Genomic DNA, 26,628 nt, shown 5'->3' on the forward strand with positions numbered 1-26,628 from the left:
TAGAAGACTGAGATGGGACTGGGTTGTGACAGAAAAATGGGTGGTCGGGGAAACCCACTCACTTCTCAGAGATTTGCAGGTCACTCTGATGCCAGACACAAACTGGAGGTGTAGACAGCTGTGATCACACATGAATGTGAATATAGACACTGTGACAAGGGCAGTGCACAAATGGATTCCTACCTCGTTATCTGAAGAAAGAAGTGTGGCTGCAATGTGACTTGTGGATGAAGCTGCTGCAGGAGGAGGAAGAGAAACGGTGTATGCAAAGAAGGGGGTGTAGTGGGCAAGAGGATGGATAAGTTAATAGAGGAAGAAAGATACTCCAGGTCTTTGTGAACCTTGGGGATGCTTCTGGGTTTTCTATTAGCTGTTGGGAAACCCATTGAAGGGGGTTTAAACTTGAGCTCATGATCTAATTTACAACTAGTCAAGACCGTCATAACTGCTATTGGATGCAAGACTAGAAACAAAAGACCGTTTAGGATCCAGGAGGGATGAAAAAGTTTAGGCGTAGGGTGGGACTAGTATCAATGCTAGTAGATAAAGCTTCCCTCTAATGATGTCATTTATGTAGAAAATATGAAAGGCATCAAATAGGGAAGGGAGGCTGGATGGACAGATGTGTTCAAGTTCTTTCTCTATGGGTTCACTGTCACTCACTGCTTTTCAGAAGTTGGCGTTCACCAGGAAACTCAATGTCTGCAAACTGGGAATATGTCGTTTGCAACTTTGCCAGATACTTTATGCCAGTTTAAGTGGGACACTAGATTCATGAAGGTGGACAAAACGTGAAGAAGTTAAGTTGCATTCAAGGAAAGAGAGGCTTATTGTTTCATTACACCTGTTCTATGTATTAGGTAAGGCTTAGCTTGGACAGCACAGGGTATATGAGACATCATAGTATGTGGTTTTTTCTTTAAAGACCAATACCCAGCTCATTCTCCCAATGAATCAATCACTTCATCTCTTTGACCTTTTTATTGCAATCTATATTGGTATAGGAAGTCTTGTCATCTGTGGACTTTCAGCTCTCTCAAGTCCACAGTGTGTCTGTGTTTGTATGTATCAGAAAATCCACTGATTGTGGTGGTGCATGGCAGTAGGACTTGCTGAAGGAGGCAGAGGCAGGAGGATCACAAGTTCGAGAAAATCCACTCGAGAAAATACAGACATATAAACAAAACCACTCTTATAAACATTTGCCTTTTAAACAAAAGGTATGCCATATATTTTTATTAAATCATAGAAAACATTTGCATACAAAATTTTCCATTTTGGGGAAACTAGAATGTTAAACATCTCAGTAACAAAAAAGCTTGAAAGATACATCTCTCCTTAAGCAGAGATGACTTTTAAGTAATTTTTTAAATTGAAATAATTGCTAACAGGTTGTTGGCTCTCTCTATCTTTAAGCCAGGGGGATAATATCTCTTATAACCGTCAATTTCCTTTAAGGATTTTTAAATTAAGTCAACATGAGTCAAACAGTTAACTTGAACTCTGAATATGAAATCAACTTCTTTTAAAGCTGCATAGATAGCCCTTTGACTACTGTAAATGCTCAATTCCAAGAGACATTCTCACTTCCCAGGGCTGATTACAAATCCTTTCTACCATGGCAAACATGTTTAATGGTGGAGAACAGATCTTGGAATAAGTTAAATATTAAGACATAGAACAAGGCAGTAAGGTCTCTACTTTCTACCAAATAAACTTCAAAGTTCATCCAAACCTTTTATGTTTGCCAACAGGTGAAGCCTGAGGGATCCAGTGATATTGAAAATACACAACAGCTATAAGAACCATGTTCTCTAAAGAGCTTGGCGGATATATACAAATGACTTCGTCAGAATCACATTCACACTCACCCCAATGGGTCAACAGACTCTGCAGTTCACCACCTGAAGACAGGCTGTGGTTCTGAAGCATAAGCTGTCACTTGTTCTAATTCCGAACAGAGATTCAGAGGTGACAGGGACACGTTTGCACTCGCACCAAATAGTTACATAATATAAACTCAAGTTAAATATTATCAAAATAACTTTAAATTAAACTGAAGACCACTATTCTGAAGTACAGGAAATATTCTCCCTCTGGCTTTTTAACTGCACGTTACAGATCAAGATTTGACAATAAACGGATTTGAGGTGACCTAGCTTCCTGGAGAACTCCCTGGAGTTCCATGAGACTGAGGAGTGGTTAACAACTCCCATTGGAGGGATGCTCTCTGAATGTCAATTCCCTAGACGCAAGTCTCGGTTTTGGATTAACCCTGCCAAAAGGGCGGGGGAGGACCTGAAAATGCCATTTTTGGGACTGGTGTCATGCCCATGGTGACTGTGCTGTATTCCAGGGAACTTCTTCCCTGATACCCTTGATACTGCAGGCCTCACTGGGTCTGGTTCCTGACCCCCTACTCCCTCCTGTTAATCTGTAGACCTGGAGGTTTCCTAGGAAAAATGTAAACAAATCTGGGGAAACTGGCTTTCTGTGTTTTCCTTGTGTCTGTGGAAAACCTTGTGGGCTAAGAAAAGAGAAATAATAGGAAAGGCTACCCCAGGGCCGGCTTCTCACAGGTGTATCTTACGCTCATCCTGCTGTAGAAGGCCGTACAGTGGAATCACTTTTGCTTGGCTTTTGAGGGATGGTACTAAACAGTCCTGCTACCTTATTCTTTGGATTACTTTATTCCTGAAATACGTCAAACACTTCTAAGAGTCTTTGGCTTGTTACTGGAGGTGGCCTGGAGATGAAGCCAGGCTCTTGTGCAGGTTGGGATTCTGACTGTGTCTGTTTCTACTGCGGACAGATGAAAACATCGTGTTGCAGCCTGGTACTTTGCACTTATGGAGCTGGCGGAGGTGCACGGTTTTGTAATGGGCTCTGAAGGTCCCTTTGTTACTGTATATCTTTTGGCAGAGATGACAGGTTATTGGCAAACCAGAGGGCAGACTAGCAAGGCTCTGGTCGGCCTTCTCCATCAGGACACAGATGGGGTACTCATCTTCTGCAGAGACAAGGCTCTGTCCTTCACAGTTGCCATCACTGTCCTCCATAAGGGCGGTACCTTCCTCGCTCACCCCGTCAGAGTCCCAGGAGGAATGACTGCTGCTCTCTGACTTCATACTTGAGGTAGTGCTCAAATCCAGGATGGTGCCCTCGCTAGGGGGCCCAGAGTTGTAGCTCTCCAGGCTGGCACTGTGAACTTGGGATATTGGGTAAACCAGACTGCCCATGCCGCTTGTTCCCTTGAAGATGACAGATGTCTGTGAGGCTTGTGGTGTGAAAGCCACATCCTGATAGGCCTCCTTGGCCACATCTTGAAGAAGGTAAGCTGCACGAAAATGGTCCTCACTGGTCTCCAACGCTTCTTCATTCAATACTTTCTGGTGGAGGCTTAGGTTCGAGCTGTGTCTACAAGAGGGAACAGACAGTCAGACATGAGTTGCTTTGGTTGTTGTTTCACAGCCATTATTCTGAGTAGAGAGACTCAACAGACAGTAGGAAATCCTGTGGTGTGGTGGGAGTACCAGCCAGGGTTAGCATCCTGTGAGCCAGGCTATGTGGTCAGCAGGTACTAGACTGCTGTGTGGCTACCTATCAGAAGCCAGCATTCCCTCAGGAAAGCCAACAGTCTGGAAATTTCAATTTTTACCACCAGATTACAAGTAACTGCCTCTATCTCAACTGTAGGTGTCGAGACTACGTCAATTAAGCTAATTTAATGGGGATCCTAGAACGGGGTGGGGGAGGCTAAGGAGAGCCTCAGTTACAAATAACAAGAAATTAAGCAGAAGGCTTTATTTCAACGAAATGAACATAAGTTACCATCTTTAAAACATACCATTTCATACGGCCATCGAACATGACACACAGCCACTGTCATATACAGAAAGAAATGACAGTATTTGGGCTATATTGAATTAAACATGTTATTAAACCTTATGTTTCCTGCTTCCTTTTGCCCCTTTGATGTGGTGGGTAAAACATTAAAGAGTCCTAGTGTAATTTCCTATGGTCTTTCTATTGGATAGCACTGGTCCCGAGCAGATCTGCATGTTTCACTCTAGAAGCCCTGTAGCTACAGTGTGTGTGTGTGTGTGTGTGTGTGTGTGTGTGTGTGTGTGTGTGTCTAGTGTAGGTCCTGTTTGCACTGTCTCGAAAGGAACCAGACAGGAGTTTTGCCAATGCAGCAGTGTAAACACTGGCAATCTTGCACCCAGTGATTTACTCCTAACGGGCGGCTGATGAGCATCCATTATGACACATGCTGTTTACCCCATGTTATCATGGACGGAACTTGTAAAATCTGCTGCTCCCTCTTGGGATCCCCTGATAACCTCTGACAAGGAAAAAATCCCTACATCAGGAGGTGACAATCTTACAGGTGACAGGAGAATGATCCCAAAGAAGACAAGTGTCTCTTCTAATACAGATAAGAATTATGCCAGAGTCAAGAAAACAGCCTCTCTATAAATAAAGAATTAGATTTCCCTTCCAAATCTCTCAAGGTATATTGTGAAGGAGCCTTAATCATGCCTCATAAAACATATATATTTCATTATTCAGTTTCTCCAGCCCTTTATAAACTTCTGTGGACAAATGAGAATTATACCTCCAGATCACCCACTTTGCAAGCAGCTCTCCTCGGCTGTAGCTCTGCCCTGTGATTATGTAAATGTTCCGCACTGAAGGGCTGGTACTTGTCTGGCAGAAAACCAGACAGCAGATGGACATATTAATTCCACTGCATTCAAGCATTTAAAAAAAAAAAGTCAGACATCCGCAGGAACCTGGAACATGAAAGTTCTACTTCAATGTAAATCTCTTGGGTCTCATGTCCAGCTCCTGGGTACCCAGTGACGACTAACAGCTAACTCTCGCCTTCTTCTCAGGCCTTAGTGGGTTAGCCATTCCTCAGGTGGAATGGCCAGGAAATCCTAGGAATGCGAAGACTGTCTGGACCATGTGCCCGGCTGTTGTCTCTGTGAGTCTGTGCCCCTGCCTCATCCTCCCTTTCCACCTGCACACTGCACTACGGGTTTCCCCTCTCAGTTCTCTTTAGTTGAGATCAGTGACTCTTCAAGCCTGGTCTGAGCAAGCCTAGTCCCCCACAGCCTCACAGTAGCTCTCAAGACAAAAGTTCATAAATAATTATTAATTCCGGGGAGTTTTCCGGAATGGCATAGCATGTGCTGTTGCAACAGACTGAATTCAGAAGCAGATGTGAGAACCAAGCTGTTTTCTACTAAACCAGATACTAGAGATCTGAAAAAAAATTAAAATAGAGCTACTTACCTCACTATATTTGTTTAGGAAAAAAAGAGTCTTTTCCCATTAAAATGTTACATTAACATATAATATGTGTATTCTTGTTTTAAAGAGACACGTCTTATTTTTTCCAGTGTTAACTTCCTAATACAGTAAATAATGATTGCTACAACCTATACAGAGAACAGCACTTGAAGGTACTCAGCTGAGATACATAAACAAGAAAAGGTTACCGGACTAAGACATTTAACACCTGCTGACTTGGACCTTCCCCTTCATCCAGGGGCTTTGATAGGCATGGAGGAGTCTGGGTGAGCACCCAAATGTGTCATCACAGCCTACACTTCATGGCAGCAATCCTCGTGGCCACCTGCAATTACTGTGTGCTGTCTGTCTCCTCCACGAGACTGAAGGCTTGTGTGAGCATGGACTGTTCCCAAGCATGTAACACAGAAGAGTGGCTGGTCAACCCTGTCTGTCTGTCTCTCCCTCCCTCTTTCCCTAGGAAGTGCTGCTAGCTAGAAAGGTGGCTCAAAGAGGGGATGTTGGTTTCCTTAACACAGTGTATCATAGTTCCCAACCTTTGACTTAGCTGAGGTGATAGACCTGGGCTTACCCATACAGTCCTACTTAAAATGGTGTTTTTGAAACTATAGATTTTTAGATAAGTGTTCGGATATCTTGACTTTTGGAATAAGTAGTGTTGAAACATTTAGAATATAGGATGAGACTCCGTTATAGGCAAGACTTCAGAACATCAGGAAACACTGACTGTATGGAAATGAAGCATCATAGGAAAAGAACGGTTGATCTAGTATGTGTTATATCCTAGTAGACCCTGTGGACTACAACAGTCTCATAAGCAGCAAAGATAACCGAACTGATAACGACTACCTCTTCCTCATAACAACAGCTTATTCATGAGCAAACCCTCCTCTTCTTGGAGGACGAAGGAGAAGGGCTGGTTCACTAATTAGGGTACCCTAATGGTTTGCCTTAAACATCCTAGCAACAGAAGCAGGAATTATAACTAATATCTCCGGTGTCTTCAGTAAAGACAATGAGAGTGTTCTTATGAGCCCTAGCAAGGAATGTGTGTGGGAGTCTTTACATTTTCACCCTCTTAACAAATTAGGCGTTACAATTGGACTGTTCGTGGTGATGCTAAGAAGCTGCTTCAAGCCAAGCTTGTTTGAACAAATGTAGTTTTCAAATCCTCAGAGCCATTTATCACACTGTGTTGTACCAGACAGCTGACCCTTTCATTAAACCTCTTAGGTCACCTTTGCTAGCCTCTCCCCCTTTCAGAGGCTGGGAGGAGGGTCACCTAAAGTGTGACTGGTAGCCCAAGTGCACAAAGAAAAGCACAGTACTGTGCTCCAGGATGATGGGCCCTGTGAGTGAGTGTGCACTCTGAGACTAGTCTGTATGCTTTATAAAAAGAAAGCATGTCTCTAACATACATCACGGCTGCTGAAACGAGCTGCTGATCATCTTCATTCCTTGATAGGTTAACATTTTTAAAAGTCTCTAATCAAACTACTATTTTTTTCTGCAAATGTCGCTGGGAGACTATACACCAGAGAAAAGGTTTCATGTGATGGACTCTTCATTTTGTGAAATGAACATCAGGCTAGTTTTGAGAAATGGTGTGACACTTTAAAAAAGCCCTTCCTTTGTCCTCCCCACAGTCGCCTTCCCACCAGCCGCTAACATGAGAACCAGTGTGCCATTAGCACATACACCTGGGGTCAGATGTGTTTCTCAGTTTGGAATCTCTCAGACTTTAGAAAGGCAGAATGGGGGGCTGGGGATTTAGCTCAGTGGTAGAGCGCTTACCTAGGAAGCGCAAGGCCCTGGGTTCGGTCCCCAGCTCCGAAAAAAAGAACCAAAAAAAAAAAAAAAAAAAAAAAAAGAAAGGCAGAATGGTATGTGATGAAATATATCATAGCATCTATTAATAAATTGATATCAATACATTCATTAGTAATTCAATAATGCCAACGCTGCATAAACCCTTTAGAAAGGAAATCCTGGAATTTACCACAAAAAGCATCATGTCCTTCCAGGTAATGTTTTGTGGCTAAATGCTTTTAGAGTTTTGGAGCTGAAAATTCACGAGTTTCCTCTGAATAACTACCACATCACCTGGAAACTTGCTAGAAATGCAAACTCTCATGTTTCATCCCTGACCTACAACAGTAAACTTTAGGGTTATGGCCCAGAAGCTGTTTCCCTGACCTTTCAGGCCAATACATGCTAAGGTTTAAAAACTGCTGGTTTTGGGCTGTGGTGGTGCATGCCTTTAATCCCAGCACTTGGGAGGTAGAGTCAGGCAGATTTCTGTGAATTTGACGTCAGCCACATCTACAGAGCTGAGTGGGCTACACAGAGAAACTGTCTCAAAAAACCAAAACCAAGCAAGCAATCAACCCATAGCTGCTGCCTCAGGAGAGACAGTTGCTGACAGACACCTTACCTGTCTCTGCTCCTCCTGGAAAGGAAAGCAGCCCCGCAGCCGTCCACCGTGCACGCATGTGTCTCTCTGGCATGTGTACTCTTCTCGTGTGTCTTCATGCTGCAAGCGTTTTTAAAGGTCTTCTTGCAAATGTCACACTGAAAGCGAGTTTCTTCCTTCTGCCTCACTAGTGCATGTTCACTCAGGTGTCCCAGTTCTTTAGACTCTTCCAGAAAAGGAAAAGCCATCCCCCTGTTGGACAAAGCACCAAAGAGTCCCCCAGCCAGCAGGCGCTGCTGCAATTCCATATAGTCAGGAAAAGGGATTTGGGGCCCCAGGCCAGGGGTGAAATGTCGCTCGTGACCATCATGCTCCACCTCTCTTGGCATCACTGAACTCAGTGCGACCTTCTGTTCAGACTCCCTCTCAGTGAGCGTGGTCTGCTCAAGGGTTCTGCTGATAGCTCCATGCGGCTCAATCACAGATTCAAGATGGCAGGCTCTTTCTCCCTGTGGAAGAGGCTCCTCTAAGCCTAGCTGTGTACGCTGCTCCTCAGGCACTCTGTCTGACTGAGGACTGCTGTCCTCTGGCTCATCTTCACTGACTACCTGCAGGGGCACGTCATCATCTGAGCTGAGACTGTGTCTCTTCTCATCAGCTATTTCCACAGCTTCTTTCTCTATCTTGATGGGCATACTGGACTTCCGGGACTTCTTCTTGGGAAGAGCATCAAATGGCACGTCTGTGGAAACCAGCTGTTCTGGGATTGAGGAGGAGATCAGAGGGAGAGAAGGCAGCATGCCGGGTGTGTTTGCCAGTTCCGCGGGAGTAGCTGGACTGCGGTAGAAAGGAAGGACTGGCTGGACAGTCTTTAGGTTGGGGAAAAGCACACCATTTTGCCCAATGCTTGAGAAAGCTGGTTGGCCTTTGGAGTCCTCCACTGAACCAGTGTAGCCAGGGAGGGGCCCACAGTCTGGAGACATCACTGTGAAACCTGGGCGCTTGTAGGTCTCGGAGCTTGCCAGGTTCAGGCTGTTCCTGAGATCTTTGTCTCGGTTGTTTCTGTTCATTGGCATGTGCAGGCGAGGGTTGGGGTTGGCGCTGTGTCGGTTCCGGCTCCTCAGGGAGCTGAACACCATGTTACACCCTTCGATAGTGCACTTATGCTTGATCTTCAGGTGGACGGCGTTGTAGTGGATCTTGAGAGTGCCTTTGTCATAGAATGTCTTCTCGCATGCGGTGCAGAACACCCGGCCCTTCTTAGCACTCAGGCTGTTCCTCTCAGGCTTCATTTTGGCCTCAGGGGACAGCTGTGTCCTTTCGAGCTTACTGGCAATGCTGTAGGAGCTGGAGTCACTTAAGTGGGCACTGTCTTCCTTCTGGGTGACAGCGTCTGGACAGCTTAGACACTGTTCCTTTTCAACCTGAAACGGGGTGGAAGTTAAGAAGCCACTGTCAGAAAAGGGCCCATGAAGGTCCTGCTTGGGGTCCCGGCTTTGGTCCTGACCCTGCTCCAGCACGTACTGTTCAGGCAGCGACCCTATCAGAGCAGGAGGCAGAGGGTTGAAGAACTGGAAAGGCAACATGAACGTCATGTTGCTTATAAGGTTCTCAAAAGGATGCATGCTGCTGGGGTTTCCTTTGTCCACCGGAGTGGGGAGGTTGGCACTCCTGTGGCCGCAGCTCTCGATGAAAGCCCTGATGTCTACGTTTGCTGTGGCAGGTGGAATGACGATAGACTGCTCTTCTTTCTCTTGGATTGCCATGAGCTCAACTATAGACTTGGTCTCTCCAAAACGAAGGAACTGCTGCAAGGTGGCCACTTCCTCCTCACTGGTCATGATGCTCCAGTGATCCAACACCTTCCCTGAGGCATCCTAAATACAAACCAGAATGTAAGAGAATCCAGTCCCCGAGACTGCTACTCTGCTCCCCGTGCAGGGAGCCTCCACCAGACACAAGGAGCACTTCTGTGCGCATCAGAAGAATGCTACTGCGGCTCAACCCAGGGCTTGCAGAGTTTAATCCCTGCCCTCCCACTCCCCTCGGCCAGATACTCTGTGCAGACCATAAACTACACAAATGTAAATAGTGGCCAGACCATTACTCTAGAAGAGCTGAGCGAACTCAAACCCAAGTCTAACTAGTTGTTGTCATATCGATTTCTCTCACGTATGAGGCACAATGGTCTCTTCGTTAAATAGAAATGTTTAATGTCGTTCATTTGAACGACAGTAGTACCTTCACCTAAAGAGTACAAATGGGGCAGTGAAGTCTGGACACAGCTCGAGTATTCATTTGCTGCAGACTTAATAATCTCATAAGCACCTACCATCAACAACAGATGAGCACACATTGATCTTCTACCCATGTTCATAAAGCAGAGCCATACTTATGCTGGAGTGCTGGAGATCTGTCAAACTCTAGCAAGGCCCAACTTTCCCCAAAACTACAATAAATATTTTATCACAGAACTTGCATTCGATGGCCTACTGAGGTTTTTCACAGTGCGTGTGAGAGTTTTGAAGATGAGGAGGAATGTAACACATAAATATTTCAAGCACCAGAGGATCAAGGTAATTGATTCCACATTTTTAATCCTAACACTAGAAAGCAAGATTATTAGGATCATTAAATATTGATTCATATTATAATGCAAGACCATAATGCTACTCTATCTATGGCCGTTTCTTGTCAGCTGGGGTACACCAGAGGCGTGCACATAGATTCCAGGCTTTAGGATTAGGAAGAAATGTGCTCATTTCCGCGTCTGCTCCATACCGGTGGGATAGCTCACAGCCTTCTGGATTTTCAATTAGAAACAAGAGTAAATGGGTTTGGTGCTGCATACTTTTAATCCCAGCACTCAGGAGGGAGGGATAGGTGGATTTCTGGAAGTTCAAAACCGAGAGAGAGGGAGAGGGAGAAGGGGAGAGAGAGAAAGAGAGAGAGAGAAACCAGGGATATTATATCATCTTCCAAGTACTGGATGAGCACGTGCACTAATAAATAGGTGTTGTCAATATTAGTTTTTAATCTATATATAATCTACCTAAGCTAAGGTTAATATTACTTGAAAATACATACAGCTCCCATTTCACTGAAAAAACATTTTAACCGCAGTGTGCTGATATTTGTAGTGTAGTAGCAAGAAACAATCGGTGCTCTGCCACCTCAGAAAATGTGCTGTTTTCTCAGAAAAGACTTTGACAGTCTCTGACTAAGAAACATGAGTCATTGCACCTATGGTGTGACACAGGAAAATAAGTTCAGTTACTCTGGAAAGAGACAAGAGAGAGAAGCTGAAGCACATGTGAGGAAGCTGAAAGAGAATTTGGTGTGGTGGCGAGACGAGGAGAAAGTGGGCGAAGAAGAGCCGCCAGCAGGAAGGAGGGAGAGGAGGGGATGGAGACAGAGAGGAAGGGTTAGCATATGAACACAACCACATGACATGTGGAGCCGAGGAAAGAAACTTAGCGGCCAAGTGGCAGAGGCTTTCTAGAACAGCAAAGGAGCGTCAGCTTGAGAGCTGTTTGCTGTGTAGTTCTGGCACACAAGCGCCTTTGCTCATCCCCCGGTTCTGACACAGAACATCTCAGGTCAGTGCACAGTTTAGATGTGACACACATGGTGGAGGCAGTACCAACACAAAGCAAGTGGTTTTCTGTGGAAATACGCTCATGATAAGGTCATGTAGCCCCCCTAGCCTAAACTTTCGCAGAGACCCTAGGAAAGTAGATGATTCCTCCTAGAACATGAATTAGGGCCTTAAGTCATTAGGAAGAAGTTCAAAGGGAAGGAGGGAGGCCACAATGACTGGCAGGGCACTCAGGGAGAAGAGAACAGGGCCAAGGCCACTGTACCTGTAACACATATCCACGGATGTAATCCTGAAGTGTCCAGTCCAGGGCATGGAGGATCTGTAGAACCTCATCTTGCTTCAGCACACTGAAGAGCCGGTCCAGTAGGATTTTCAGGCGAACAGGGATAGCTTGGGTTCCATAGAGCATAAGGCTGCTAATATCAAACACTACATTGGACTGGACAATTTCCACTTGGCTTGTCGGATACACGGGGGGAATCCTCAGCTTACTTAGAGCTGAAAAAAACAAGTGGGAGACATTCAGGAAAGTTCTAATTTTAGGAGAACCACTTTATAGAAAGAATGTAAGAATAAGAAAGAACCACAAGAATAGTTGAGGCTATTCTTAGTTATCTGGACCAACAGGGGGAGAAAACCCAAAATCCATGAAGGACTAGTATCTGCAAGAGTCAGAGGGCTTCATGTTCTTCACAGAAACTTCTAAAATAAAAATCAAATAAAAATGGCAGACTAAAGATTTGTCTCCCATTCTCGTGACATGCCCAAGAAGGAAATTCCTCACAAACTTGGAAGGGGGAAGAAAAGGGGAGCACAGAAGCAGCAAGAACAGAACCAGACCTGAGAGTTGAGGGTCAGAGTCTGGATGTGAGGATGGGCCTGGGAACTTCCAAGGTCTGAGGTCAGGGCCTATCTGATCTGTGGCTTGGGGCTGGGGCTTTAGAAATTAAGCCCCCTGACTCCAGTCAGTTTAACCCAGGAGTTACCAGCCCCCGGGGGCTCTTTACACTAAATCAATCCAAGTTAAAGAAAGGTAGTAATGCCACTTTCCAGCAGCCCATGCCACGGTTCCAGCACTCAGCAGTTACGAGTGGCTCACGACTGTCAGAGCTGGCAAATGCAAAAGCCGGATGTCCAGTTATAAATTCCAGCTAAACCATGAATAAGGGGCACACTTGTATCAGGACACATCTCAGCCAAAAAAATCATTAGAGGCTAATTATGACCATGGGACATGTCTATAACGGTCATACAGAAGCACCTGAAGGATTAGTTTTGACATATTTAGAATGTAGTTAATAAGATATTATGTAAGTTAAAATGTGAAGAGATAATTTATGCAGCCTGTTCCTTGGAACATACTAGAAATCACCACTGACTAGGAGTCAGCTGTCACTCTTTGCTATGAAATGTAAGCCATTTAAAAGGGCCACTAAAGGATGAGAAGGAGGGACTAAAATTACCATGAGCCACCCATCCATGCCTGCACTGTTCACACTGGCGGTGGTTTATCTTCCCAGGTTTGAAGCTTTGGCAACTGCAGTTCAGAGTACAGCCGATAGCCTGCAAGAGAGAACACATGTATGTATACCATGTCAGAGCTACGTGCAGGACATGTTGCATTCATTAGACAAAGTAATTTCCCATAGGCATTCCCTCAGCAGTGGTTGCCTTGTGCCAGGCCAAAGGTGCCTATTATACCTTAGGAAAGAGCAGCAGGGAGGCCAACACTTGGGAGACCATGAACTTCAACACAGATACTTTGCATATGGTAATAAGCAGACACGATACGGATTTCTCAGCAATTATTATAGTTTGAAACCTTGCTCTTATGAAGAAAAACTAAAAATTGTATTTTTTTTTTTTACCAAGTTTCCAAGCTGATCAGAGCGGCAACTCTGAAAGAATTGTTTGAACTAGTTTGGAACCAGTAATGAGACTAGTTTGGAACCAGTAAAAGAAAAATTTGGAGCAAGAGTGATCCATGTATGGATCTGTCACCCTCAGATGCTTAAGATATGGTAGAAGCCAAAAATATTAAATGGACTTGAGAATATATAATGGCTGATCATATTACATGATCTATATCTGTTAAAGACAGATATAGGTTGGGAAAACCCTGCACTGATGTCTCAGTTGTATGTTATGGGCCATGTCTTGTATGTGTGTATGTGTGTATGGTGTATGCAATGTCCAAAAGTACAGTGGAAATAGAAAACAAAGATGCATGTGTCCAACAAATCCTAGTGTTAAGATCGAGGAGACACATATATAAAGTGCTCTCTCTCCCTGTGTGTGTGTGTGTGTGTGTGTGTGTGTGTGTGTGTGTGTGTGTGTGTGTGGTGTTGTGCCTTTATGTAAGCATTCATGTATAGGTCTGAATATGAGTGCGTGTGGACCAGAAGGTGATGTGAGGCCCAGGTGTCTTTCTCAGTGAACCTCCACCTTGTTATTTGAGTCAGGGACTCCCAGCAAGGCCAAAGCTCACCAAGTCATACAGACTGGCTGACCAGTGAGCCCACAGACTCTTCTGTTTCCAACCCTAGCTGACCCTGCCCCACTCCTGGGCTTACAGATCTGTGCTGGGATTTTGCATGGGTGCTGCGGCTCTGCACTCAGGTCCTCGTGCTTGCATGCCATGCACTTCACCATCCTGTCAAGAGTGTCTCACAAGAGAGAGGCCGAAAGGATGTAGTCTATTATTATAACAAACCAACCGACAAACAAGACCCCCTACAGGGGCTCAGCGAGGCTCCAACTCACTCAGTTGTCTGTACTGTTTATATATTTTTAAAGCTATAAAGTATGCTTCTGGGTGAAATTTGTATGGCTCAAGAGAGCTTTGAAACTGAGGAGAATGTGTGTTCAGAGAAGGGACAATAAGGCTTCTGATTTGGGGTTTAAACCTCTAGTCTGCCAATGAAGGGACTGTGAGGCACAGTGTGGAGGACAAGGAAGGAGAATCTGGTCAAGGAATTGGGAAATTCACTTTGAGGGTTAGTGCGACCTGTCTCCCCTCAAATAAAAAGTCATCTGCTGTGGTGCTGTGAACTGTACAGCTACTCTGGGACAGTCTGGTGACTTCTTCAAAAGTCAAGCATAGAGTTACTGTATGACCTGGAAATTTCTGCTCCTCAGTATACAGCCACAAGAACAAAAACCACCTGTCCATCCCCAAATCCTCCACATGACTGTTCGTAGCACTATCCACAGCAGTGAGTGGAAACAACTCCAGTATCCACCAAGAGATGAATAAGCAAGATGCAGTCCACCCAACAATGGAGTGTTGGTGTTGTTCTCGACATGGGATAGAGAATGGAATATGCTACAGATACATCAAGAAGACAGGCATAAGAAGTCACTCGGCCCTATGGTCCTATTTTGCCATGAATACACGTCAGGAGGAGCCAATTCAGAGACACAGAGAGCAGAGGAGTGACTGGGGGACAGGGCAGGAGTGAGAAGAGACTGAATGGGGGAAGCAGAAGAGTATTCTTTGGGTTACATAAAGGGATATCTTGCTTTGTGCTATGATCCTTTCCTGAGCTTGTAAATATTATACTTTTTACGAGCTAAAAATCTGTGGCAATTGTCTGTTAGCAGTGTTTTTCCAACATCACAGTGTTATCCATATTTTTTAAAGCAATACCCTATGTTTCAATAAAGGTGTGCACACTAACTGGTATTTCAATAAAGGTGTGCACACTAACTGGTATTTCACACTTAACAGACTATAGCATAAACTTTTATATACACAGAAAACTACAAAAAATGTATGATTTGCTGTGTGTTGTAGAATTAAGCACAGTCTCATCAAGATATGGCTGTGGTAACCTTGATTAACTTGTGGAGAAACTGTCAGGTTGTTTGGGGGAGCAGTTGGGTTGTTCTAGATCCCCATAGTAACCTGTGAGGGATTCATCGACACTTGCTAGTGTTTTAAGACAGGGTTTTACACAGCCCAGACAGGTCTCAAATTCACTATGTAGCCCAGGATGACCTTGAACTCCTGACTCTCCTGCCTCCATCTGCTAAGAGCTGGGACTGCAGATTCCTGTCACCCCACATGTTTCTGCTTGTGTTTTGTTTTGTTTTTAATAGGCATCCTTTGTGGTCCCTGTGCATGTAAGTGAAATCTCACTGTGGTTTGGTTTGTACTTTCCTGATGACCGATGGGTTAGCATCTTTTCTGTGTTTACCGGAATGTTTGTGTGTATTCTTTGGAGACACATCTGTTAGATCCTTTGACTATTTTTTTAAAATAAGGTTGTGTTTTTGGTACTGTGCTATATGCATTCTTTTATTTTCCAGGTTCAAGTCTGTTATCAGATACATTATTTCAAATATGTTCTCCCACCTTTTCTCTTTCTTAAAAGTATTGTTTGAAACATAGAAGTTTCAGATTTTGAGCAGGTTTTAAGGTGATGAATCGTCCTGAAATTAGACAATGACAGCCATACAAACAAAACAATCGAATTTTGATGGCTAAATGCTAACAGAACACTGCGTTACATAACACTGATGTAATTCACAATCCAGATTTAACAAACATTGCTGAAAAAGAAAATGTTTTGAAGGGAAGAACATTCTTCACCTCCGCTTTTTGAGATATCATTTGCTCTTTTAGAAGAAGGTATGGATAGCTAGGCATGGTGACACATGCCTTTAATCCAGAACACAGTAGGCGAGGGCAGGCAGGGCTGTGAGTTCCAGGCCAGCCTGGTGTACATAGTGAGTTCAGACTAGCCAGGTTTATATAAGGAGACCCTGTCTCAAAAACCAAACCAAAACCAAACACGGTTATGGAAATATACAAGTAAACTTATATTTCGTTTATTTGGAAAACTAAGCCTGTCTTAAGAGAAAGAGGTGTTCTTAAGTACATACTTGGTCTAATCCCTAAAGATTTTGCTCAAAAGACTGAGACTCATGCCTGAAAAAGTCCCTGGAATTACTATGAATCTGTCTCCCATTCAGCAGAATGAAACCCCAGGAACAATCCCAAGCACACTCCATAGCTGAGGACTGAAGTCTATCTTCTCCATCTTCTGCCATTTCTCAGGTATGTCCCAACCTCGGACAGCTAACATTTCAGGTGCATAGGTCTCTGTGGCTGTCCTGTATATTAGTGACAGTGGCCCTGGCCTCTAACCCACATGTCAATTAAACTCCTATAGACATCTGTAAATGCCCTTAAGACCTATGTCATCTGTCGTTGAGACCACTGACCCTATTTGGTCACTCCTGTATAGCAGCTTCTATCTGAGGAGCATACCTAAAACAATGGTATCCACAATTCCCATTTACAAGTGTTCATTTATGAGAAAAATTCACATGGCCGCACATGAAGCTATTTGAGTAAGGTTTAATAAAATTTATTAAGCATCTATAGAAATATATGTCAGAAGAATTATTTGTGAACTAGAAGAGCCTACTTAAAATATCAAAGAAAAGTTCTGATGCAAAGACCATTGGATTTTTCCACATAGCTTAGAATTCCACAATGTCAAATTATAGCATCTTTAGCTGAAGATAAATTAAAACTTCTCAAATGAAATCAACTAAAAAAAAATCTAATTACAAGGCGGAAGTTTTCATGTGTGTCAAAATGGAAAACCTGGAGTTTACATGTTTCCATCCATTCCTCAGAAGGAAGGCAGATGTTCCCAGCAATCCAAACTCAACAAGACGTGATTATTGTGTGCTCTTGTCCTAATCACGTGATCTCCAGAGTTGTTATTAGCCACTCTGATGAGATACAAACCCATCGTTTGCTCATTGACAACTTGTATGTGACACATTTGGTCGTTCACTGTCTTGGGAGAGGCCGGGAATGTGTGTACCCTGGTGGGGTAGATGTAGATGTCCAGTACTGAACAATAGAGGCTTGTTTTGTGATTTGAATTGACCCCAATAATAAAAACCATTCAAAGCTATTGTCACCTCCATAATATGTATAAATTTTAATATCATATATTTTTCATAGTTTTAAAGAGGTAAATATGAAAACTTTGGGATCCCCATGTTTGTTGCACTGAATTTTTGCAGGGTCCCATCATCTGGCTGTGCAACTTCAACAGCTCAAGGAATTTAGTCTTCACTGTGTAGAACAGTAGCTGCATGTAGCTACTGAGATCCAATTACATAGAATAGCATTTAAATTCAGTTCGTTGGTCACACCAATCAGACTTGGCACTCCACTTGTGGCTAGTAGCTACAGCACTGGACGGTGATGATACCATACTGCAGAAAGTTCCGTGGGCCAGGGCTAAGCTCAGCGTGAGCTCAGCCAGGCCACGAGACCAGCGAGGCTGCTGTTCAATAGGTAATTTCATTTAGTCCTTACTATCTATCATGCTGTGAGGACAGAATTATTTTAGATCACTTAAATTAATGGAAGAGTCATAACCTACTCAGGGTCACACAGCTAGTCAGCGTTACTAAACATTACATGTGAGGCAATGCGCCAAACAACACCCATGTGTAACCCATAGCCCCTTCTCACAACGACTAAGGAGTTGGGTGCTACCATCCCCTCTTTTACAAATCAGAAAGCTGAGGAATTTACAGGCTATCCAGGCGGTGTGAAATCTGAATATCCAGGGGACGGTCTGCCCAAAGTATCAGTACTTGGTGTTAACCACTATCGCAATACTTTTTAGGGTTGGGTATTACATACTATGCACAAGGTTAAGAGGTTAAAGTTTTACACGGTAAAGAGCCTCCTTTGGTAAGTGTTTCTAGGATGTGAGTGAGACGTCACTCTGGACTGTTGAGGCTGCAGTGGGAACAAGACTGTGGCCTGTACCTTCTTGGAGCTTTAATCTAGAGGAGGAGGATGATGAGAAGGTAAGTAAGAATTTCACAATAGAGAGTGTTGGGAAAGAGCTGAGCAGACCTCAGTGCTAAAACCTGGTGGCATGCAGCATGCTGGTAAGAGGAAGTCCCTTAGGTAGGACCTGCCTCAGAGGAGGGCATACGAGCCAAGTTCGAAGGACAGAGAGGACAGAGAGAGTGTCTTAGAGAGGAAGCTCAGCAGGGACAAAGACCATAGGATGTCAGAGAGACCGGTGAGTTTAGGAAAGAGAAAGGAGGCCAGGGCAGCTAAACAGAGTGAAGGTAAGGGTAGAAAGTCAGTCAGAGAGGCACCAGAAACGTTCTGTACAGGGCTTGTGGGGCAGGCTGGGAGCTCGGATTCTACTGAGCCTCCTGGAAACAGTACAAGTAAGCGACGTCTGATTTATAAAGAGAACTCTAGTGACACAGGTAAACTCCTTTCACATCACTAACACCTTCCCTAGGCAATAAAGTCTAGAACTACCCCATCCCATGTCAGACTTCTGGCTCAGTCTCCAGTCTATGCTGCTAGGCACTCCTGCCATCTTCAGGCCAGCCAGTCACATGAGTGGATACACAGATGAGAGATGCAGACAGGGTCAACCATGCTTCTTGCTGTCGTGTCCACAGGTAGCTTCTCCGGCCTTCTGGCTCTGGTGGTTTGACTGCATAGGCTACCAAAAACCGACAAAAGATAAAAATGTTCCTAAAACTCTCTCCACCGTTCAGAAGAAGGTGAGTAAACGATTATAACATCGATCGACTAGCAGAGCCTTGGGTTTGGGAAATCCCCACTGTGCTCCTGGAATGGGGAGGCGAATGACTGAATCAGGGAAGGCTGTACCTTGTGCCATGATTACAGATGTCCATCTAGCTTCCTTGCATTTTCAGCTATTTTATTGTGCACAGGCACACATGGCACAGTGTAAATGTGGAAGTCAGAAAGTTTGTGGGAGTCTGAGCTCTCCTCCCACCACATGGACTGAATTCAGGCCATCAGGCTTGATGGCTAGCTAGTACCTTTACCCACTGGGCCATCTTGCTGTCCCATGGTATCCTTTTTCTCTGACCTGCCTTGGTAGAAGAACTTTAGCTGGGTCTCATGATGCAGACCAGACCTATAAATCCCAGTTACACGCAAGACTTAAGGTAGGAGGAGTATAGGTTCAAGGATTGCCAGTACTTCAAAGTGAATTGGAGGCCAGTCCGGACAACTCAGTGAAGCCCTGTCTCAAGCTAGACACTAAGCAGAGGGCTGGGGATATGGCTCCATGGTCGAGTGCTTACTCAATGTGTGGGCCTTAGGTCCAACCTCTAGTATGAAAAATAAGAAAAAAGAGACTTTTAACTTCCTTGCCACACTGATGGGCAGGTGGCTAAGCACTGGCTCATGGTGGACAGTGGAACTTCCTGGGTAGAACGTTATAGGAAGCTCCTCATACACGGGAACTGTCCCTCCTCCATCTTGGAACTAAATCAGGGTGGTTAGAGACCAGAGGGCACTCTGTGACCATTAGGCAACTTGGAGGGCACATCGCAGGGAAGGCGGAGAATAAAGAATGTTAGCCATTTACTATCTTGATGCTTTTACTAGTAGCCAAGGGCACTTTCTAGTTTGCACACTTACACAGTGATCTTCCCATTGGCTATTGAAGGGGCCACGAAACCAAAACAAAACCAAACCACCTAGAAAATGGCTCCCTAGGAGAGATGGCTGAGGCTAAGTTTGGAGTCTGAGGCCCTATCTTAAATGATGGAGTATTAAGACTCTGCCAGATCCCCAGTGGTAAAAACATCATTAAGTCCTCAACTTGAAATCAAAGGACCCCAGGCTGCCAAACCACAGCTCACCCACAATTCACTAGGTTTGGGGACAGAAAGGCTTCAGGCTTTTCCAGCTTGTGTTCTTAAACAGTGGACATAGATAACTGCTATTAGTTTGTTCGAGTCCTTGAGAATTTCACTGTATGTCTAAAACTGCCAATCAGAACGTGACTTAAAGTGGCCAGGATGCCCCATGAGAGGGAGGCTTTCTCTCTCCACCTGCAGTGACACTGCTATTCTCCTCCCTATGGGGCTGCAGACTGGCTCTCCTGGCTCTGAACCAAGCACTCAAAGCTGGCAGTTGTCTCCCGGGAGCCAACCTGACACTAGTTCTGTACTCCTCACTTTTCTTACCAGAACCAGGTTTGCTTTTTGGTTCCGACCTCCCTACCTCCTTTTCGCAGATTTCTTTCATTTTTTATGTTCTCCATCAATTTTCTCACCTACGAAACCCCACAGGGGTGCACCTAGGATTCTGAAAAGACCACTGCCATTTGTCAGATGGAGAGTTAGGACATCTGGGCGAAGGAAGACAGCCGCCGCCGTCCTCCTGTGTGAGGCGGCTTACCTGGCTGGCAGCACTAAGCAGAAGCCCGCCTGACAAGCACACAGAACAGATGCTCACCACAGCAGTGCATCACACCCTCACCTTGCACAGCTTCAGCCAACTAACAAGTGTCAGTGGTAGCATTGCAGAGATGGCTCAGTGACTAAGAGCACTGGCTGCTCTTCTGGAGGACTGAGGTTCAAGTCCCAGCACCCACACAGCAGCTCACAGTCCCAGGGAATCCGACACCCTAACACAGACACATACACAGACCAAACACCGATGCACATAAAATAAAATTAATTATTAAAAAAAAAACAGCAGCAAATATGGTCGATCAGTTAGCTTGCATCATTTACAGGTGAAAACCCAAGGCATTTGAAATGCCCTGAAAACAAATGCAAAAGTCTTTGACAGCCATTAGAGAATACTGGGAAACTAGCAAACAGTCTTGAAAACCAGTCAACTAGAGGAAGAGTGAAACAGGTGTTCTTTCCTATAGGACTCAAGTTCCACAGAAGCCAAACCACTGATGAGACAGGTGCTCTTAGAACATGAGTCAAATCCAGGAAGAACACGCTCCCCTCTCACAGTTCTTAATTTAAAAAGGACAGTCAGCGCCATTAGACCCTGAATGAGAAGTACATCCCACTGGACATGTGGTACTCTCGTCAAAACATCCAAACCTATGGCTGAGCAAGATTCTTCAGCAACACTGAGTTTCGAAGACATAGGAGACAGAAGTGTATGTAAATGGCATCACAAGAGAGGCACTGTCAGAACTCAGAGTAGCATTCTAAAGATGGCTGGCTGACTTGGCCTTTTCAACAGATAATGACAAAGTCAAAAAAAGAAAGACTACAAACCCAGAAATTAAAAGAGAAAGATGGCATGTACGTTTGTATTCTAATTTGAACAAACCAATGGTGGTATAAAGCTTATAAGACGGTCTAGGAAATTTGAACACTGCCTGGAAATTTAATGACATTGAGGAGTTATGATAATTAACTCTTATTATTTTCTGGTGTTGAGGCTTGAACCTAAGGCCCTGAACATGCTAAGTATGTGCTTCCCCACTGAACCACATCCCCAAATTATTTTAAGGTGTTTTATGGTATATTGGTTTTGTTTCTAAAAGGGAATGATTTTATATTTTACAGCAACATATTAAAATATTTTTAATGAAATTGTATGACTGCTAGAATCTCCTTTAAAGTAATCTGAGGTTTCTAGTAGTAGGAAAATAGGAAATGTAGATGAAGAAGATTAACTCTTGACATCCCAAACATACATCACCAAATTTCATTACAGCTTAACACCGTTTATTTAAGATTTTCTATAATGAAAAGTGAAAAAGTAAACTATGTGAAGACTCCCATTCCCTTCACAATTTCCATCTGCACTAGCTGACAGAGAATAACCTGTGTAGAGAGGCTGGGGGGGGGGTCTTTCTCCAGGAGAAAGCAGACATGTTCTCTGTATACAAGCAATATCCTGGGTTGATGTACGGGTCCAGGAACCTGACCCACAAAACGTGTTTCTGTGTGGCCAGTGAGAGCCAATCTTGAAAAGCAACATAGGTGGGGTTGAGAGGTGGGAGGCCCTGATGGACAGTCAAGAGTCTCTCTGTTGGGTCTTATAGGGTTCTGAACAATGGAAGACACTGTTTACCACCAACAGGAGAGAAGACCATGGTTGAAAGGGGGAACCTGGGAGTCTTGGAATGTAGTCAGCATTTGCAATGGAAAAGTAATACTGACTGAGAACTGACAGACCAGGATATCTCACGGCAAGCTCGGAATGAAAAGAGAAGACACAGGCAACAAGGGCGCGGAGATGGGTCTGTGGGGAGAGGGTAGGGAGCTAGAGGCCTTCAGGGGACGGATGCTTGGCTAAGTCTCCCTGCAAGCAAAAGGTGCACAGGACACCTCTGTAAAGTTCTCTTGGTGCTTAGTTCAAAGAGGATAATGGGAAAAATACTTGTTCTTTTGATGTTTATAAATCAAAGCCTAAATCCTATGCCAAAACAATTTAACATCTACACCCTTTTTTTCATATTATTAGTTTTGAAAACTGAAAATGTATAAAAATTGTAGAAAATATACAAACATCTTACAAATCAAACTGAATTATTTCCTTTTTTTAAAAAAAGCTTTAAAATATTCAGCAATATAAATGATATGGGCATATTTCTTCCTTATAACCTACATGTAGATGAACTCTGAAGTCTTCATAAGTCTTAGATAACAAGTGATACATAGAACCAGCCATGGAAAGTGGGAATAAAAAAACACTTCGACATTTTAATTAAGGTAGTTTAGTTAAATATTGCGCACAAATTTGTTACTGATAATGTAAACGCCAAGTGTGAACACATTTAAATAAAACCATTTTAGGGATTCAAAGGGAACTGAAAACCGACTCTTTTGACAAGATAAACTCAAACTCAGTTATTTATGCCATTCCAACCACCCCCCACCTTAAGATTTAGCACAGTCTATCATGAAACATTACAGTTGGAGGTATGAAGGCTTGACTGTCACAGTAATTCTAGAACTAGGTTGAGGGCTATGGGATGACGAAGATGTTTCTAGAAACTGGAAAAGAGCTGAAAACAGTTTTCCTCGTTCCAGTATATGAAAGGCTCATACAATCTGCAGGAAGGGACAGCTGAATCAATATAATGAATGGGAAGAACATTTAAAAGCATAAATTAGAGTTCACCTGAGGTAAGCATTCTACACAGGTCTGCTCGAGCCCAGTTTTTACATTTTATTTCCCCAACCTCTCCCCTTCCTTTGCATTAGTGGGGAGAAACGGTGATCTCCTCTAAGCTACAGCCCTTTTATGATTGGTTAGGCTGATTTATAATAAACAGTCCATGTGTGGACAGGAACCGAGAGAGCTTTTTTCCCAAGTAACTATGTATGTCTCAGGAGGCCTCAAACTGGACTCTGGAGAAGCAGGGCTGCTCTGTGTTTGGACTCACCTTCCTTGCTAAAACGGGCATATAGAGAGCAAAGGGTGCCACACTGCAATCTTGGAAACTCCAGAAGGAGGGAGAAAGAACTTCAAAGGATGATGAGATAAGAAAAAGGGTTTCTGCTAGAAACCAACTGAAAAGGGAGGAGGATCCCAGCACTTTCTGACGCTGCTTCTGTGCAGCCCCCAGCTATCCTAAACATCCCTCAAAAAAGTCACCAACAGTAAATAAGCAAAGTCAAGATCTGCCGAGAAATACAATAAGGGAAGGGACAAAAAGAGCGGATGACTTGATCTTAGCAAAACCAGAGCGACACCCCTTCGGACAACCTGGGTAAACGGCATTTCTCGTTTCTTCAACCAGACTGTTTCTGACAAAAGTTAACTACCTCACTCTAAATGACATCTGTAGAGGAGAAAATCCACCCTGGGGTGAAGCACACTCCTCCTGCAAGTAATTTACCTTGCAAGCCTTCGGGGCAACTCCTTTAATGGCCACCGTCAAAATAACTCCCAAAGCCATCTACAGAAGCTCAAAGACATTTCTGGCCCCTTGTACTACAGTCTTCATTTTATTAGCAAACAAAAGTTTAAAAATGTTCCCTCACACTTACTTCTTGGCATTCAGAAGTGACAAGTGTGGCTTAAGAGACAATTATTTGTTCTGCGGGGGAAACCCTGATGGCTTTTCTCACCATAGGGCTGGGTCATTTTTCCAAGCTGAGGTATAAAATGTTGGTATGGACCTGGGATACAGGCCTAACTTCTTCAAGGGGAAAGGTCATAAAAAACAAATCATCCTCTGTATAAACCTTATATTTCTAAGGGAAGGGATTTAGGTCGGTTAAGATTTCTTATGTGAATTCCAGCTCAGGCACACAGACCACTGGTACATATCCCAGGAAATATTCATGGGCAGATTATTCAAACTAGCAACCGTTTTCTGACACACAGAGCTCCCTGGAATCCTTACCAAACTGCATGGCTGAAGATGATGCTACAAATTAAATTATGCAGCTGTCTGAGCACAATCTGAGTTCTCAAACTACGAGGAGTTCATACCCCAAAAGATTCATCTTTTAGTGTCTGAGGATTCAGCTACACGAGAACACTGTCAATAAATGAGTGGAGACAGTTACAGTTTCTGTGAAACTGAAGTTTGTGAACTTACTAGACAGTAAATGACACAACGAGTCATATATATATATATTTTAACGGTCTGAAAGTAGGCTAAAAAGAATAGTTATTAAAATTCCCCAGAGGGGCTGGGGATTTAGCTCAGTGGTTAGAGCGCTTACCTAGGAAGCGCAAGGCCCTGGGTTCGGTCCCCAGCTCCGGAAAAAAAGAACCAAAAAAAAAAAAAAAATTCCCCAGAGGAAGAAGGGCAGCTGTCTGTGCCTATTTTAAAGAAAAATAAAAAAAAAAAAACACAAATTGTAACACTTCAAGTAATGTGCAAAATTACACTTTGATGCATACAATTTCAAGAAAGGTATAATAATATGCATCAACAAATTTGGGGAGGGGCAAGTGAGAAAGTTGCATGTTTCACTGCTCAACAAAAGTTTTAATGCACAAATGTCAATCTGTAAACCCAACCTCTGTTAAATCTGAAAAGATCCTATGAAATTTAAGAGCACAGTGAAGGCAATGAGCAAGGAAGAAACAGAAAAAAAGATCTGCCAAAATGTGTTTTCCTGTTCACCTATATTGTCACACCAAACTCTTGCTGCTTTAATAAGAATATACTTCTTATTGTTGATACATCTGTTCTGTGTTTCCATGCAGTAACACGTCTACACACACACACACACACACACACACACACACACACACACACACACTCTTGACAGGGATTCCCAGGACACCAGTGGGGCCTCTTTCAAGCCCCTTAAGTGTTAACAGCAGAGGCCTGGCTGCGACCAGGCGTCTGGCCCGATTTAAATGCCCTCATCTTCAGAGGTCTGCGGTGAGCCTAGCCATAAAACTAGGGGACATTACTGAACCCCAGAGTGTCTGATCTTTCCCCGCAACACACACAACTTCACTCATACAATTAAGGCTGCTAGTTGGCATTCCATTTAACTGTCAAACTCAGGCTGGTGGCAGCCCCACAGCCACAAAGAGATGCCTTAAACGAGAAGAACATGTTTCTACACCGCATTTGAGAAAGTTTGGCTCCGAGCTATGTACTGATTGATATCAGATCTCTCACTCGCCTCTCCAATCTTGTCACATCTGGCTGACAAATCCCTAGGAGCTTATCCAAAGTGAGGAGGCCGGTAGGGTTATGGGGGTCCCTGGGGAAGCAGTGCGGGTGGACAGCGGGGCACCTGAAGCGGGTGCTGGGGTACGCCCGGCTGGAACCCCGCTGCGGGGTGGACAGTCGCTGCATCACTAAGCACCTCACCTCTGCAATGCCAGGGTCCCTTCCTGTCACCCGCAGGTAAACTATCACCGAAGAGACTGAACCTTGACTCTGGGTTCCCCATCAGCATCCGGATGAGCTCCTCCAAGTCCCTGAGCGACCGGAGGACAGGAACACCCCTCACTGTCCCAAGCTCAACAAGCCAGGCGGAATGCCGGCAAACCAACTCACGCCTTCAGCGCGGTTCATCTGCAAGCGTCCTCTCTAGACACGTCTAAGCTGACGGTTTGTGGCGCTTTGGTCTTTTGTCTCCTCCCTTTATAAAAAAGCAAGGATTTGTCCCTCAGGGGACCGGCGCCCGCTCCGCGCCCCTCCGGCGTCCCCGCGACTCTCCTCCAGGAATGACCGAAGGTCACCGCTTGAAATACCAGACAGATGAACGTTCGTATACCAACAGCGGTTGGACAGGGGTCCTGGGGTTTAAGAGAAACAGGGCGCCGCTCACGGGTCACCTCGCTGTGACTAGGCACAGGCTGGGAGGAACCGCAGTTCGGCCTCCCGGGACGCGCACGGAGCCGACGAGCAGGTGGCCCTCGTCAGGCGGCCTCGCGCCCATCGCCTGCGCGACCGCTTACCTCAGCCATCCTGCGGCCGCTCCGGGGCCGGCCTTCCCGGCGCGCGTACCCTGCCCGGGCCGCTCCGCGTCCGCCCCGGCTCGGCGACCGCCGCATCCACGC

At 44.5% G+C, this 26,628-nt stretch overlaps 1 protein-coding gene across 2 annotated transcripts; it reads right to left on the reverse strand.

Moving 5' to 3' along the window:
• Positions 1-974: 974 nt before the first annotated feature.
• Bnc1 (basonuclin zinc finger protein 1) lies at positions 975-26,628 on the reverse strand. 2 transcript variants are annotated; one of them, NM_001108916.2, is made up of 5 exons: positions 26,527-26,628; positions 12,797-12,896; positions 11,596-11,831; positions 7,754-9,609; positions 975-3,417 (listed from the first exon to the last, which is right to left on the reverse strand). In NM_001108916.2, the coding sequence occupies exons 1-5, from the start codon at positions 26,620-26,622 to the stop codon at positions 2,733-2,735; spliced, it is 2,973 nt and encodes a 990-aa protein (NP_001102386.1). In that variant the 5' UTR covers positions 26,623-26,628; the 3' UTR covers positions 975-2,732. The 2 variants fall into 2 exon arrangements, with proteins under 2 accessions (NP_001102386.1, XP_017446003.1); XM_017590514.3 differs by lacking the exon at positions 26,527-26,628 and adding an exon at positions 25,610-26,151 and having other exon boundaries at positions 1,202-3,417.

The sequence above is a fragment of the Rattus norvegicus genome, chromosome 1, assembly GCF_036323735.1.
Source record: "Rattus norvegicus strain BN/NHsdMcwi chromosome 1, GRCr8, whole genome shotgun sequence".
Taxonomy (NCBI): domain Eukaryota; kingdom Metazoa; phylum Chordata; class Mammalia; order Rodentia; family Muridae; genus Rattus; species Rattus norvegicus.

Bases quoted from the DNA above. Each gene is read 5' to 3' on its own strand.
- Bnc1 (NM_001108916.2), bottom strand. From the start codon at position 26,622: ATGCGGCGGTCGCCGAGCCGGGGCGGACGCGGAGCGGCCCGGGCAGGG. The intron at 11,832-12,796 runs GTAATTTTAGTC...TGTTTTTTTCAG, and splicing joins GCATGGATGGGTGGCTCATG to CTCTAAGTAAGCTGAGGATT. The intron at 3,418-7,753 runs GTAAGGTGTCTG...TCCCTCTTGTAG, and splicing joins TCCAGGAGGAGCAGAGACAG to ACACAGCTCGAACCTAAGCC.